The sequence below is a fragment of the Dreissena polymorpha genome, chromosome 16, assembly GCF_020536995.1.
Source record: "Dreissena polymorpha isolate Duluth1 chromosome 16, UMN_Dpol_1.0, whole genome shotgun sequence".
NCBI lineage: Eukaryota > Metazoa > Mollusca > Bivalvia > Myida > Dreissenidae > Dreissena > Dreissena polymorpha.
In genome coordinates this window covers 5,195,078-5,212,919 of record NC_068370.1, presented here as the reverse complement: position 1 = coordinate 5,212,919, position 17,842 = coordinate 5,195,078, and the positions used below count along the sequence as shown (strand labels likewise).

The window sequence follows — 17,842 nt, the reverse complement described above, 5'->3', positions numbered from 1 at the left end:
TTAAATATTGAGATATCGGCAAAAACTGCAAGAAACACTGTCTTTTATGCACATAAGATTTTTGCAAATGTTTTTCAATAAATTGAGATATTTAAAAAAAACCAGCTCTAAACGGTGTGTTTACATTCTGTCCAGCCAATATGTAAACCCCTGTGAACCCCGTTGATTCTGCACTATGATATTTTTTTATTTGATTGGACTTTGACTTTGTTCACAGGATATAAGCCAATCTATCATGTTTGTGGTCAATAAACGTATTTAATTTTCACGGGACATACTTAGTCTTTCAAAGCGTTCAACAAGTTTTAAATGAAAATGAATCAGACAGTAAGTGATAATAAAAAAGATATTCATAAGCTCGACAAGACTTTGGACTTTTTACAGCTCCATATATCTGCAGAATAGTCGTTTCTGTAAAATTTTCTCAAAATGTAGTGTTCCTCCTGTTGCTAGTAAATTCTATCATAAAGGCCTGCCTCGCATGATCTATTGCCAATGCGCTCTACCCAATCACCATTTTTTGAGTTTACCTGATTCTCCGAGACTATAGCATCGACATTCCCCACGTTAGCAATGTCATTAACCGAATCTATCTTTTCAGGAATGAACGACTTTACAGGCTCAACAATAATATCTCTATTTGAGGGCTGTATGGCACCAGTTGCGTCTGCATCGATTGGAACCACGCTCTGAACGTTTCCCTTAAAGCCATTTGGATTGAAATCACCGCTGTTCTTCGGTGTGAGGTCAGATGTCGGAGTCGCTGCGGACGACCCCAATTCAATTGTGAGCGCGGAGGAGTAAATATTGGAGACGGGAACAACATGCTCTGGACGTGTTTTTGCGTTTGTACCACCAGTTTTCTTTTCAACCTCCGTACCCTTCTTGGCTCCAATAACGCTGATGCCAGATTTGGTTTTATCAACGACATTATCTTTTTTCGCTTTAGACATATTGTCGATTTGCTTAATCAAACGATCAACTGCTTTAACATTCCTACCGGGTATTGGAGGTGTATCAGTCGGGAGTACCTGTAGTTTTGCATTGCCAACCGAATTGGAATCGTTCAATCTTAGACTAGAAGCGGTAGCGATGTTAGGGGCAAGCGATATGTTGTGTGCATTAGGAACAGATCCAATAGCGGACGGTGCTATAGTTAAAGCGGGTATATGTGCTCGGGCGGTAGGTGCAGAGACATTCACAACAGTTTTAGACGTTACCTCTGAGGTTGAGGAGGAGGTTGAGGATGAGGAAGTTGAGGGTGTTAGTGTCGTGATGTCAGTAGGGCTTACAACAGTCGTCTGGGGGAGTGAAACGGGTTTCTGCTGCGTGGTTTGGCTTACAACCGTCGTCTGCGGGAGCGAAACTGGCTGCACCTTTGTGGTTGAGCTTACACCCGTCGTCTGGGGGACTGACACAGGCGGCTGCTTCGTGGTTATGGAACCACTTCCGGCTTCCGTAGGAGTTAGTGTGAGTCCTCGCTGCTTCACCCAGTAGATGTCGTAGTCCTGTACAACTGTTACACTGGAATGAAAAACATGAAAAGTACATCTTCTAAAACACCATTATTACGTATATATTGTTTCTATCTAACATTTAAAAATAAACTATTTATAAGTTTACCTTAACATCCAAACCGAGATATTTGCACACATATTAAGCAATCACGTTTATAAATATGTCAGATTTAGAAAGCGTTAAACCATTCTTAATGTGGATTGATCGTATATCCATTTTTGAAATTCAATATTTAAAAAAAACTTTGTCTTTATGCAAGAACAGACGAAAAAAAAAGATTGTTCTTCATCAATTAATCGCATAAATGGATGTACTACTCGAATAACATGTTTTACAGCCATGATTTACACTAGTTTAACTGCCCAAATGTACTACATATTATCAAATAATAATAAAAAAGGTGGAACAAAATCACAAAACGTGCACATTGTTTATTATTATGAGCACATAGAAATGGTTTAATCTTTTAACTATCCCGGTATTGTACTATCACGTGGTGGGACATTTATACAAACTACTTCGTATGTGACGTCAAAACTGTGTTACGCGTGTGAGGTTGTAGTGAGGTTCGGAGTTTTTCAAATGCTGAGGATATTGAATGAGTTCATAGATTTTACGTATACTTGGTGTCAAAATGAGTACTCCTTATGCATCAGTTTTCGGGGTACTAGGGCGATACCCGTAATATATATCGCTATGTACAAATTATAAAATAAATATTGTATTAAATTGTATACTATTAAACAAACTAATTATATATTATATAGTACTATAAATTATGTTATCTGAGAAACGGTGCTGAATAATATAACACGATGTCACAATTGGTTAACCAAAAGACGGGACCTGATTCAAAATGCATGGATGTTTCGGCAGTAATATGTGTTTATTCCTTTATTTAAAACTAGACTTATTGATATGTTCATAGGCTTGTGGCAAAACGATTTCACTGTATACAGTTCATTAAGATTATACACAGAATTGAAACATCGATTTGAATGATTATTTAAAGGGGCCTTTTCACAGATTTTGGCATTTTTTAACTTATTCATTAAATGCTTTATATCGATAAATGTAAACATTGGATCGTAAAAGCTCCAGTAAAAAATCAAGAATAAAATTAAAAAAAAGGAAAAGAACATTGCCCGGACCAGGTTTCGAACCAGTGACCCCTGGAGTCCTGTCAGAGTCCTGAAGTAAAAACGCTCTAGCCTACTGAGCTATTCCGCCGAGTACATATATTTGAAGTATTTTATACCTTATATAAGCAATCTTCGTAGTTTCACAAAATTTAACGACAAAAACAGAACTCTCCAAATTATTCAATCGTTTCGCGTTGCAACGCTTTATAATTTTTAGGTTTTAAAATCGTCAAAAGATGCATATAATGGCTATATTAGACCATGGTAAATGTTCAGTATTACTGTTTCCTCACAAATATCATAAATAAAACGAAAATTTGCGAATCTGAAACAACTTTTTTCAATTTTGTCAATTTACCAAAGCGTGAAAAGATCCCTTTAACATAATACAAAACTGTAATTTAAGAAAAATTATATTAAAGTGATATTATGGGCATCTGAAAGTTTATAGGTGTCTATCGCAACCGTTGTTTATTTAAGGTGTTTTCACTTCATATACACTTATATTTGTTAATGCAGCATCAACATACTAAAACAATATCCCAGAAAGAGAAAAATAATGCATTTGGATATCAACCGTACTTTCGTTTGACAACTGATCACGCATGTACAATGTGAACCTAAATTTAGTTTTAGTGCAAATCCGTTTATACGACGCAAAGAAACAATTTTGTTTTACGGATCATTTCGGCTTACAGGACTGGGTGAGTCACGTAAAATATCGAATATAAAATATATTTTTATAAACAACTGGTAGCAAGATGAGTTGCAGATAATTGGTCAGTAACCACATTTTAACTTACTCTTTTGACCTGCTAATTCTTTTCAGCTCAATTCAACAGTAAAACATGCCCATAATATCACTTTAAAATGAACGCTGTCGTCCCATATGTTAAAAATTGAATCTGGGAGATTATAATTATTCCCAAAACAAACGTAAATGTAGTACATGTAGCCCGAATAATATGGACGACGAGTATCATTTTGTAAGTGTGTCATCTTTATACCAATATTAGAAAACTGCATATCAACAAATTCTATAATTACCGACATAGTATGCATACAGTTATACTTTTGTTAACAAATACTAACACTAACGATCTTACCAATTAATATTGAAATATTGTAAAAATGCTTTTAAAATGAGAACTGATGAATTGAATGCAAACGTGGAGTAATATAATGGCCTTTGTGAATTTTTAACACCTTACTATGTACTATTTTGGCCACCTTCGCATTGCTATGCGTGTGTTTGTTGATTACATATTGTCAGCTTTGTATATATAACGATGAACTGGACTTGTTCAAGTTATATAAGTAAACTTAAAGTGATATTATAGCGAATGTCATGGGAAAACTCGGCGTAATGCATAGGACGTCCGCATACAGCAGATGCGTGCCGACACTTTCCGCTTTAATAGTAGATCTATATAGTTTTAAGCGAATCTTGTTTAGCCCATTAGTAAAATGTAGCCACAAAAACTCCGTCCCAAATCAACACGTGCGGACTGCACGCGCTATTCGGGGACAAGCCTTAAAGCCCTTGCATTTGGTCCAATTTTCCCACGTCACCCCTTATTTTGGGAAAGTTATAGTGACACTGACTGGAACTCGATGGTGCCGGACGTTCCGACTGGCGGCGTAAATTGGAACATCACTGTCGTCTTTTCGGCGCCGCTGGAGTGAGTTACGGTGTCCTGCAAGTAGCAAGAATTATAGAAATTTAAGCGCGCTTTAGGAAACAGGGCTTATTGGATGAGCGTGGCGTATATTGACATATAAGCCTGTGCAGTCTGTGCAGTCCGAACACGCTTTTCAGGGACGCCACTTTCCGCCTAGATTGGATTTTTGTTTAGAAGAGACATCCTTTTAACGGACAATTCCATAAAAGCGGTAAGTGTCGTCCCAGATTAGCCTGTGAGGACTCCATAGGCTACTCTGCGACCACACTTTACGCACATGCATAAGGCTGGGTTTTCGCCGAGTGAGGCTGATTTTCAAATATTACACTAAATCGGCAATTTAAATCGTATGTTAGTGGATTCCAGTCCTGCTTTGATGTAAAAAAGAAACAAATACTTGATATACTGTTTACACATAATATATTTATGATCATGTATTCATACGCGTATTATCGATAATACAATTGATTATTTGCAAAGAAACAAAACAATCGTCGTCATCATCAGCAACACTTGTATCATCATCAGTGTCCATAAACGTATTACCGTAATTACTCTATGTTTTCGGACACGTAAAAAAAATAATTTCTTTTTGTGTCCGAAAACTTAGATACGAAAAATATTCACAAAATACAGGTGTCCGAAAACTTAAAGTCGAAAATTGAAGTATCCGAAAATAGCGTCAATTGTATCAACGACTACCGGTAATAGCACGCGCTTGTAAAATACCATGCCGCAAAGTATAAATTACAGTTATAAATGTTTGCACAGCATTTGAAATTATTTTAAATGCTTCATTTATGTGACAGAAAGTTACTACAAGTTTGTACTTTGAGCAACGAGTTCAAAGATGAGCATGTGATGTACCGATACACGCTAGTATGAACCTGTAATTAACGCAATACAAAAGCAAACTATGAATTCTTTGTTTGTTCATTTCCGATATTTGTCCATAATGTAAATCAATTCACCTTTACAGGTCCGCAGTCTTTAGTTATGACGTTTGGACTCATGCTATTCATTCCTGACACACCATTTCCGGTTCCGGTCAAGGCTCTAACCACGAAGCCAACAAATGGTCCGCCACTCAATGTGACTGAAAGTCAATGCACAATAATTCAATGTATAATTGTTCTTTGTTTGTGTTCAGCATGATGCCGTGTTATATTTCACTGAAAATGGAGTCATGTATTTTGATATTGTTTTCCTGTTTTTCAAATCAAAGTCTAGTATATTGAACGAAATTCCTTCACATACACGTGTCAAAAACTAAACAAAAACCCGTATGATACACCAGATGAAGCATACACCGAAACAAATTAACTACTAAATCTTCGAGGACACCAAAACATAACATATAACAAAATGTGTCATGAAACAAAACTTAGCATATACCAAAACATAGCCTATATCAAAACGAGGCATGTACCAAAACATTCCATATACCAAAATGTCTAATATACCGGTGCCCATTCTTAGCAGATACAAAAACACAGCAAGCAGTATCACATACGCAGACCTAGTAGATACCAACTAATATAATATACATAAACGTAGAAAATTCGAAACTTGGTATATACCAAAACGAAGACTAAACCATATATATCTTACTTTTTTGTAAGAATTAAGTATTTCCAACAATGTTACATAAACTAAAAAATGTAGAATTTCAATCATTTTAAATAACAATACTTTTTTAATCGACAATCATCACGTGATGTTTAATGGCGGAAGCGATATGAATAATGTTTGCTCGGAACCAGCCATATCTCATCGCGGTCGTTAACAAAAAACACACAACCACAACTCGAAGTATATGATTATCAAAACATAGCATGTACCAAACCTCAAACCATACCAAAACAAGGCATTAGCAAATTTCAAAGTATACCACAACATAGCGTATAACGGACCCCGAACTATACCAAAAAATGGCATTTACCAAATCTTAAAGCATTCCAAAACTCGAACTATTCAGAAACATAGCAAATACCAAACCTTAAAATGTCCAGAAACATAGTATTACCAAGTCTCAACATATATCTAAACATAGCAAATAGTAATCTTAACATATACAGGAGCATACCATTACCAGATCCCAAAGTATGCCTAAACAAATTTTACCAAACCTCAAAGTATACCAAAACGAATCATATACCAAGCATCAAAATATACCAAAACATAGCTTATATCAAACCTAACTGAGGAGCTGCGCCATGAGCGCATGATACGCCCGTCGTTCGCCAATGAAGTAGTAAGGTAATAAATAACCCTTTGAATCATTTTTTTACTTCAGTTTATTTGTATTTGAATACATGGTTTATTTTATAAGTACATGAGCATGGAGCGCCGTCTCCTTGACATTCATACCATATCTTTTTTTGAGTATATGTATGCATTTCTTTAGAGGATATGGAGTTGAAGTAAACCTGTTATAGATATTTTGACCAATAATAAAAGAGAAATGTAGATGGGTAAGTGGTAGTGTACAATCGGAATAGAAAAAAGTTCACCTTGTTCAATTTTTGACGAACAAAGTCCCATAACTCTGGAACGACAATTCAGAATTCCGTCAAAAACGAAAGGGGATCAGGGTTTATCAATATTAAGATTGTGTTGAAATTTGAAAAAAATCCATCGAAGGATATTTGAGCTACAGTAGGACATTCAATGAAATCACGAAATTTTGACGAACAAAGTCCCATAACTCTGGAACGACAATTCAGAATTCCGTCAAAAACGAAAGGGGATCAGGGTTTATCAATATTAAGATTGTGTTGAAATTTGAAAAAAATCCATCGAAGGATATTTGAGCTACAGTAGGACATTCAATGAAATCACGAAATTTTGACGAACAAAGTCCCATAACTCTGGAACGACAATTCAGAATTCCGTCAAAAACGAAAGGGGATCAGGGTTTATCAATATTAAGATTGTGTTAAAATTTGAAGAAAATCTGTCAAAGGATATTTGACGTAGCGTACGACATTAACAGACGGACGGACGGACAGACGGACGGACGGACGGACAGACGCGGGGTATACCATAATACGTCCCGTCATAGACGGGCGTATAAAAATTAGCATGTATCAAACATCAAAGTATACCAAAACATAGCCTATACCAAACGCCAAAGTATACCAAATCATAGTATAAACCAAATCTTAGAGTAAATAAAAACATAGCATTACCAACACGGGCATAAAACCAACAAAAGTCAAATACCAAGACTAAGATGTGAGTGTATTCCAAAGTGTATGCGGTCCTTCCCGAGCCAGAGGCTACGTTATGTGTGGATCCGGAGTGTGCCCCCGGGCCCCTACCTAGGTAACTTACTTCACTCGCGATAGCTGGGACGAATTTTGAATTAAAGCAGCAATTTCCAGCTATTTCTTTGTTACTGAAAGGTGTTCAATGTTGGTGTGGTCTTGTCTTGTTTGGTGTGTGTGTGGGGGGGGGGGGGAGGGTAAGCTAGAGTACCAGGAAGAAACCCCACCTGTCCGGTATGGTTACCACCAACCAAACTCACATGCTGCCGGGAACGGGCATTGAACCCAGGTCGTCTTGATGAGAAGCGAGTGTACCAACCAACCACTTCGCTAACCGGACAGCCCAAGACGAAGGATACACCAAAACGCAAGATAAACTAAAAAGGAGCGAACAACACAAACGTAGCTTATACCAAAAATGTAGCATATACATAGCGTTTATGAAATTCTTAGCGCATAATTAAAAGGCATATACCAATACGTAGAATAAACTAAGACGTAACAAACATATTCAAAATATTGAACTCTTCAAAGTTAATACGACAACCTTCAGTGTATGGTCAAGCACTTTTCTTTTCTTAAATAATGTTGTAATACCTGAAAGGGACTTGCTCACAATTTGTCGAAATGACAATTTTACATAAAAAGACATTGATTAAAAAAAGAACATATTATATTAAAACAAGCGAAATATCACTCCTGACTAAGATAAAAATTGATTTTTATATTTGCTACTATATACATTGAATGTATTTTTAATGTGAAAATCCGTAAACAACTCCGTTTAAGGTTGAAAAAATTGATGCATTGAACTTACGAGTAACCGGAAGTCCCGGGGTGTAGATGCTTGTTCCACCATCGACAGTAAGGCTGTACCGCATAGGCGTGGTTTTGGCGGGTGCTCCGTGACCCGGAAGCATCGAAGAGCACACGCTTGCGGTAGACGGGCAGCCGGAACTGTAACCCCAGACAAGGGGCGTTGCTACGGACAACAACGCCAAACATACTCCCAGCAAAGGCGGCATTTGTTGAACCTGGAAATAAAACATGTATTGCCTTTTTTAAATTAAATAAGACAAAAAAATATCAAAAGTTATTTTTAAAAATAACAACTAAACACAATAAAAATCCAACAAACGGTTACTTACAGAGACTCATGAAGTGATACACATCTTATATTGGACATACAAATGCTTATTTAAAAACAACTTATAATACAGTATATGAGAACTGATATGCAGTAATTAATAAAGTAAACATGTATTTATGTATTTTCGTTCATCTGCCAGGGCGATTGATTGATCGTTCTTGCATGTTGCGACTAAATGACCATCGTTCTTCCTACGCATCACTGTAAATAGGTCAGCGGTCGCTTGATCTCAGCCGATGGACACTTAATCATCATTAAAAACACGTACAGGTGGCTCTAAGTTTAAAAATATATGCACTTTTGGAAGAGTTTACATATTATATTGATTTTGAAAGTGTTGCTTTATATTTCCACACAAAAAAATCCATCAAACTATAGACATTATTAAGTTACCGCTCTAATCATATATTATGTGTATATGAATAGAAGATCCATAAATTGCGTGTCTTTCTATCTCAAATCACTGTCTGGTTTCATTTAAGATTTTTTTAAAGTTTTCACAGCATAAGGTGTAACCATAACACGGCCGTTAATCACGTGCGCAACCTCTTTGTTGAGATGCATTAATAAATGAGCGAATGCAACTTCCGATGTTGCGCTCAGGCCCGGATGTGTTTAAATGTCATGGATAATTTTTATGGTGATTAGGTTTTATATGTTATTGTTGTGTTTTTTTTTCAACATATATTGCATTATTTTATAAAATCGGGCAATGTAGTGCGATTCAGCGAAGATTAATTTCTCCAAAAATGTTCTGAAACGTACATTATCAACCTTAATACGTTGTAGCATGGTGGAGTTATAAAAATCATTTCGATGAGTTTTTCCTGTATGACGAGATAATGTACACCCAATTAAATCGCTTTTTAAATATATAAGTTATCAACTCAATTAAGAAGTCATTAACACGAATACAACATATTATACGATACATACCAAAAATGTGTGATACTCAATAAAACCAATAATTAAATTCTCAACATTATCAAAATTGTTCATCGACAGCAATGTTTGTATACAGTATGATAATTCGCTAAATAAATATATGATAACACTTCTTCTCAAAACGATGATTTGTGTCCCTTAATCCAAATGCTGAATTTACCATGGTCAACACATATTAATTAGGCTCATATATGTTGTTTTTCCCACTATCAACTCCAAAAAATAAAGATAGCTCTGTCTTTGTCCGTTAACTTTTTTATGATACATGTTAAATGTTCTTATCTAACAAAGATGAACGTTTAAATCCATCAAGACATTATAAGAAAACCACTTTTTTTAATTAAAAACGCACGCGACTCAAATGTGCTGCAGTAGTCAACTAACAAACAAAAATGTAAATCCTGTTAACGTAATAGAAACCATTACATAAACTATATCACTTTAAAAAACTATAAATGTGCATTGGCGCCACCTCATATTTTAGCGCCACCTCCATGGCATTGGCTTCATCTCTTTTTGAAAAATGCAAGTTTATACGTTAGATCGGCTAAAAGCCTATGTTTTTGTGCATGCATTAACTTGAAAATGTTCAAAGAAATCGTTTTATGCAATGAGCGATTTAATTGGCTGGGAATGTGCTCGTCCCACAGGTAAAAAACATCGATTTTGTTTACGGATTCTTCCATGCCACTTATAAAGGTCCCCACGTTCCAAATGTGTTGTGATTGTATGTTTCTGTAAATTTGTGTATATATATATATATGAATTTATCTTCACTGAATCGCACTACATTGGTCGGTCTTTTAAAAATAATGCGAAATAAGTTTAAAAAACATACAAAACCTAATCACCCAGTAAATGTATCCGTAAATTTCAAAACATCCGGGCCAGAGCGCCACCTCGTAAGTCGCATTTGCTTATTTATTCATGCATCTCAAAAAAGAGGTGGCGACCGTGATTAACGGCCGTGCATAACGTTAAGACTAAAACGCTAAGAAAATATCTGTTAAACTAAAAATTGTTCGGCGGTAAATTTTTACCAAAATTTAAAAAGAAATGAGTTGGGCATGAAAAGTGATCTCAGCGTTTCACACGAGTCTTCTAATTTTTTTCCCAGGAATACATGCAAATCATAAAATCTTAACCATACAGGCGATAAGTGTAAAAGTATTAGAAATTTAAATGTGAAATGGCACCATAAAGATACGTTTGTTGAAACTTTCGCATGTCTACTTGCAAGGCTTGCACATTAAATAAAAACAGTGTCTAATAAAACAATAATAATTACGTAAATTATTTAAAACCAGTTTTATTTTATCGGTTGCGATACTAAAATTTCACTTGGCAGACGACATTTATGTTTATATATCTTAAACTAGATGAGAGTGTTTTGACCGGAATGTAATTATGTGTCAGCCTAGAGCAACTATCTTCAACAGATACTCATTAAAATTCCATGTCAACACGTCCTCACTGTCAAACTGCAGCATAACAGCAGTATACGAATGCGCATTTTTTAAATTAAAATTCTGCTCTTTTTTCAAGGACATCGGTTAATATATTCACAAATATGTCAATAGCATCCTATGGACATTAATATGTTTAGTGATTTCAAATTCAAAATCTGCAAAACAAAGGACAATAAAAAGACAAAATAAGTCATGCAACGCATGATCATTTGGACTTTTTTATTGCTTGATTTTAAAATTGACATCCCGCTATTGTTTACGTGATATTCAATAATATTAATATAAATTAATGAGCGGAGTTAGAGCTTACAAACAAAAATATGAGTCGTGTTCTGAGAAAACTGGGCTTAATGCATGTGCGCAAAGTGTCGTTCCAGATTAGCATGTTCAGTCCGCACAGGCTATTCAGGGACGACACTTTCCGCTTTTACAAGATTTTCGGTAAAAGGGACTTCCTTTAAACGAAAAATACCATTAAAGCGGAAAGTGTCGTCCCTGATAAGTCTGTGCGGACTACACATGCTAATCTGGGACGACACTCTACGCACATGCATTTTTGCCCAATTTTCACAGAACAAGACACATATGAAAATAACCAGCCCCATAAGTCCTTAATCGAGTAATGCACATGTTATTTTTGGTAAATAATCAACATGTTTATGTTGCAGTTGATGCATACAAAGTCTTTGGCATCAGAACGCTCGAGGAAAACAGAACTTAATGCATGTGCGTAAAGCGTCAACACAGATTACCGTAGCATGTGCAGGCTTACCGGGAACCAAATTTTCCGCTTGTATTATATAATTAGTTTAAATGGAGTCTCTTCTTTGCGGAAATCCAGTTCAGCTGAAAAGTATTGTCCCTGATAAGCAGGTGCGGATTGCACAGGTTTATCTGGGACGATACTTCACGCCCATGTATTTCGAAAAACATGTCTTAATGTGTCGTTATATATTAGATGTGCTCACATGTCTTAATGTGTCGTTATATATTAGATGTGCTCACATGTCTTAATGTGTCGTTATATATTAGATGTGCTCACATGTCTTAATGTGTCGTTATATATTAGATGTGCTCACATGTCTTAATGTGTCGTTATATATTAGATGTGCTCACATGTCTTAATGTGTCGTTATATATTAGATGTGCTCACATGTCTTAATGTGTCGTTATATATTAGATGTGCTCACATGTCTTAATGTGTCGTTATATATTAGATGTGCTCACATGTCTTAATGTGTCGTTATATATTAGATGTGCTCACATGTCTTAATGTGTCGTTATATATTAGATGTGCTCACATGTCTTAATGTGTCGTTATATATTAGATGTGCTCACATGTCTTAATGTGTCGTTATATATTAGATGTGCCCACATGTCTTAATGTGTCGTTATATATTAGATGTGCTCACATGTCTTAATGTGTCGTTATATATTAGATGTGCTCACGTGTCTTAATGTGTCGTTATATATTAGATGTGCTCACATGTCTTAATGTGTCGTTATATATTAGATGTGCTCACATGTCTTAATGTGTCGTTATATATTAGATGTGCTCACATGTCTTAATGTGTCGTTATATATTAGATGTGCTCACAGTGTCGTATGTTTTACATAATTAACTACTTTCCGATTCAGCCTTAGATGGGTGGTGGCCGAAACGGCACTTCAATTACTAAGCAGGTATTAACCATATGATCCCGGCTTCTGACTAATGTGTCTGACATTTACTGTAGCACATGCCTCTTGACCGCCGTAAATCACCGCCTCGGGCATTGGCTTATATACGGATGTCTGGTTCATGTGAACCGATGTTCTCTAAAAATTATCAGACCTAAATTGATTTTGTTTGGAAATAATTCGTTGCATTTCGATAAGGCCACAACAAACTGAGCAGATGTTCGCCGGTTTAGCCGCACCTGCATGTTGTGAAATGAAACAAATAAAGTATTGCGCACATTTGCCCCGCATCCTATTTTCAAGGAAGCAGAGTTAACCCATTTATGCCTAGTGGACTCTCCCGTCCTTCTATATTAGATCAATTTATTTCCAAAATTAGGGATGTCTAGTATAGTAATTTCTATATTTAGAATATTTCTTACAGAATTTCCTTTAAGCCAACAGCGCAGACCCTGATGAGACGCCGCATCATGCGGCGTCTCATCTGGGTCTACGCTGTTTGCCAAGGCCTTTTTTCTACACGCTAGGCGTGAATGGGTTAAGCCTACATATATTACAACATTGACACTCTATTTTTAGCATTCAATAGTATGAAATGTCAGATGAATAAGCCGAGTTCCTGGAAATATGTACAATGTGTATCTTGTATATTTGTATCCCCGTAGGCAATTGCTATACTTAAAGATCCATTGTATCTCGAGTGTTATGTAGGTGTTAACCATCGTGTTAATTAAGAAGTAAAGTGACTCTGGCAAAGTCAGTAATCCGTGTACAATAATATACCGCCCTGTCGTGTTAGAACAGATATATAAAAGTTATATATCCGTTTTAAGTACGAAGCCGTCCTACCTGTTTTAGATCTGATAAAACACTAAAGCGCTCAACTGAAAAATAATACATGTATCTTTCGTATAGGAACCACCAACAAATAAGATAAGGGGTTCGTTCATATATAGTTCATTATTTCATGAAAGTGTTAATTTCAATTATTTTAAAACTCGCCGAATATCATAAAGCAATTTAATATCTTGCGATGATGATACATCAAACAAAACGCAAAAATATCAGGAAAACGCAAGAAAATGTGTTTGGTGAACACATTACGTTGGTTAGTAGGACATTAAATAAGCATGTGTTGTTTCGTCAATTTTAAAGTGTAAACGATCGAATAGTCAAGAGCTATTGGCTTCTCTTATTTATACTCAGCTTAATGCTATTGTAGCATTTAATACGAGTGAAAAGTTGCTGGTGTTCACGAATCCGACCCTATATTTGTTGCCGACAATATACTTGTATTTGTTATTGCAGGTTGATCTTTACTACAATCGATCATTTTTGTCGCGTTCTGAGAAAACTGGACATAATGCATGTGCGTAAAGTGTCGTCCCAGATTAGCCTGTGCAGTCCGCAGAGTCTTATCAGAGACGACACTTTCCGCCTTAACTGGATTTTCGTGTAGAAGAGACTTCCTTCAAACGAAAAATACCATAAAAGTGGAAAGCGTCGTCCCTGATAAGCATGTGCGGACTGCACAGGCTAATCTGGAATGACACTTTACGCACATACATCAAGCCCCGTTTTCTAAGAACACGTCTCATATAAAGAAAGCATGTTGAATAGACTTTGAAGATTTCTGTCGTTGAATATCCCTATTACAAGAGGAAAAAACTCGCGTATCGGATAACGTTAACAAAGAACGGTTACCGGACCTACCAACCCTATTTTGTGGAGAACGTTTTTCAAAGACATTTGGAATGGACATCTTAAGTGGTGACAATCGCATGAGAAACTATCGCAGGTATGACAAACAAAATGGTGAAAATCTAGATTGGATTTGTTGTCTAACGTGACTGGCGCATAGGAAATAAGAGCATGACTACGTCGGCCTATATGTAATCTATGCGTTTATACCTATATTTAACTTCAAGTCATCAAGGCTGTGTTCTGGATTCAGCTTAATATCCGTATTTAGATGTATATCAATTAGCCTCGCTGTTATCGTATACAATAATCTAAAACATGTACACCTGTAGACAATGTCCCCTAAAGTCGTCGTCGATACACATGTCCGACCCGACCCACTCTCTTCACTCGTCGATGTAAGTGTACGTGATTTAAGTGTAAGTGATTTAAGTGTAAGTGATTTAAGTGTAAGTGATTTACATGGGATGATTACAGTCTGTTACGACATTTTAATTCTTTTTAAAACAAATCGCGATATTTGTCACTAAATGTTTACAGAAGAATCCCCATTCACTAAAACTATTCGCTGATTACGTATAAACCTACCACTACATACAATTGATTTCCCTTGATTCATTAATTTAATGGTTTCCCTATTTCGATCATATTAACATTCATATTGAATTAAAAAGTAAGGATATTTTAATTGTTCTCATAAAAGAGACCCAAGTCTAATTCTTCCATACGATCTCTGAAGTCTTCAGGCCTTCACACTGGATACTCTGCTGCAGTTTGAAGAGTAAATGACGCGAGTGCTTATTGTAAATGCAATGTGGGTTTGTTTTGTGTTGTTGTTTTTTTCAAATATTTTAGTTGCTTTGAAAAGTTTTTCCGCTGCAAGTCAATTAAATGGTTTACTATCATTTGAGTCGCGTTCTGAGAAAACTGGGCATAATGCATGTGCGTAAAGTGTCGTCCCAGATTAGCATGTGCAGTCCGCACAAGCTAATCAGGGACGACACTTTCCGCTCTTATGGTCTTTTTAGTTTCAAGGAAGTCCCTCATTACCGAAAATCAAGTTTAGGCGAAAAGTGTCGTCCCTGATAAGCCTGTGCGAACTGCACAGGCTAATCTGGGATGACACTTCACGCACATGAATTAAGCCCAGTTTTCTTAGAGGAAAGCTCATTTAAATAAATATTATTTCATGCTGTACAATACTTTGGTATAAACCAACTTCGGTGTTCTACAAAAAGGCGCTCGTGTTCAGAACAGCATCGCAATCATCATCGTCATCATCACCATCAACACTTCCACCACCACCACGATTACCATCATCATCAGCAGCACAAAATCATTTTCGTCATCCTCCTCCTCCTCATCATCATCATAATTCAATCCTAATAATTCGCACCAGAACATTAATTTGGCTATGACTGTGCTTGTTTTAACCCATTTATGCCTAGTGGACTCTGCCATCCTTCTAAATTTGATCAATTTATTTCCAAAATTAGGGATGTCTAGTATATTTAATAACTATATTTAGAATATTTCTTACTGGAATTTCTTTAAGCAAACAGCGCAGACCCAGATGAGACGCCGCATCATGCGGCGTCTCATCTGGGTCTACGCTGTTTGCCGAGGCCTTTTTTCAGGACGCTAGGCATAAATGGCTTAAAGTCGTCCGGTTTTAAGCCAAAGATATTTAGGGATTGGAACTTGACATTTACAATATTTAATATTTCGTTGTGTAACTGTACAACCACGTGTATTTGTATTTCTTCTGCCTTATTTGCTGAATTTACATCTGCGTAAATCATAGTCGGTTCTGTGTTCATTATTGGCGTCAATAACATAGATGTTTTCGAGTTTTATGAATTTCAAACAACATATTTGTGGTTGTCAATGTTTTTACAATCACATGGTAAATTCAAAGTCCCACTAGCCTCGAGCGTATAAGTCATCATCAGTTTCACGCGTGTGTAAATCTATAATAATAAATTTACTTCCGCAAATAGTGTGGCGTGTTACGATAGTTTTGTTTAGTCGAGCTGCTTCAAAATATTCAAAACAGCATTGAATCTCCATGAATGATGTAGCCGTATGCAAATGTTGGGAATACATTTACTCCAACGTATTAAAGATGCCGTCCAAATGTGTTTAAGTTTAACTACTTTACAGCTTAAACAAAATAGTGGATAGGAAACTAGATATCCATGTTAAGTTTATAATATGATTAAATATTCGAAAAATAGTTTACACACACACACATATATATAGATCTATATATATGGAGAAAGGTGTGTAAACAACCTGATACACAGACATACAAACAGACATACATATTCCCATTTGAGACTTCGGCGTATGCGCCTAGCTACGGTGCAGAACGAGACATACATACTATGAAATCCCCATCCCCCCAAAAAGGATGGTTCATTCACAGTTATATATCTCGCACTGACACCGCAACACACCTCGACGTGGGAACAGTTTTTACATACACAGAATGGACAATGTTACACACATAGACACTTATTTACAAACATGAAACCATAGTTGTATTAGGGCAAGATCCGATAAGGATTCTAAACTACCCTCACACTATGTTAGAGACACCGCGGAAATACGTTGGATTGAAATCATGAATATATTTGTGTATTAACAGGGAGATAATTATATTTCACAACAACGTCATTTCTCATTTCTAGGATCTATTAATAGATACTCGTTCACAGTCGATAATTTATATATAGGGAGAGAGGTGTGTGAACAATATATATATATATATATATATATATATATATATATATATATATATATATATATATATATATATATATATATATATATATATATATATATATATACCGGTAGTATAAAATATTTTTTAAGAAAATAAGTACATAATAATTTTATAATTGTTGCAATTATAAAACTACGTCTGAAAGTATGCGGTCACTATGCATTAACCCATTTATTCCTAGTGGACTCTCCCATCCTTTTTAATTGGATCAATTTATTTTCAAAATTAGGGATGTCTAGTATACTTATTTCTATATTTAGAATATTTCTAACAGAAATTCCTTTAAGCAAACAGCGCAGACCCAGATGAGACGCCGCATCATGCGGCGTCTCATCTGGGTCTACGCTGTTTGCAATGTCCTTTTTTCAGGACGCTAGGCATAAATGGGTTAACCTCATCCATGTGACATTCTCACGAAAACATGTTACTGCAGACACATGTTAATGACGATGAGCAAGTATGTTCTGAATTCTTAACAATACTTATTCAGTGTGCGTA

General features: G+C 36.0%; 1 protein-coding gene across 1 annotated transcript in view; it reads right to left on the bottom strand.

The window, feature by feature from the left end:
- LOC127862964 (putative ferric-chelate reductase 1) overlaps nucleotides 1-17,842 on the bottom strand; it is a 33,121-nt gene that overhangs the window by 14,235 nt on the left and 1,044 nt on the right. The window contains exons 2-5 of the mRNA XM_052402238.1: nucleotides 8,429-8,645; nucleotides 5,314-5,438; nucleotides 4,266-4,357; nucleotides 1,221-1,524 (exon numbers count right to left, since the gene is read on the bottom strand). Of these exons, the coding sequence (XP_052258198.1) occupies nucleotides 1,221-1,524; nucleotides 4,266-4,357; nucleotides 5,314-5,438; nucleotides 8,429-8,636 (729 nt within the window). The 5' untranslated portion in view covers nucleotides 8,637-8,645. The remainder of the gene's footprint in view (nucleotides 1-1,220; nucleotides 1,525-4,265; nucleotides 4,358-5,313; nucleotides 5,439-8,428; nucleotides 8,646-17,842) is intronic.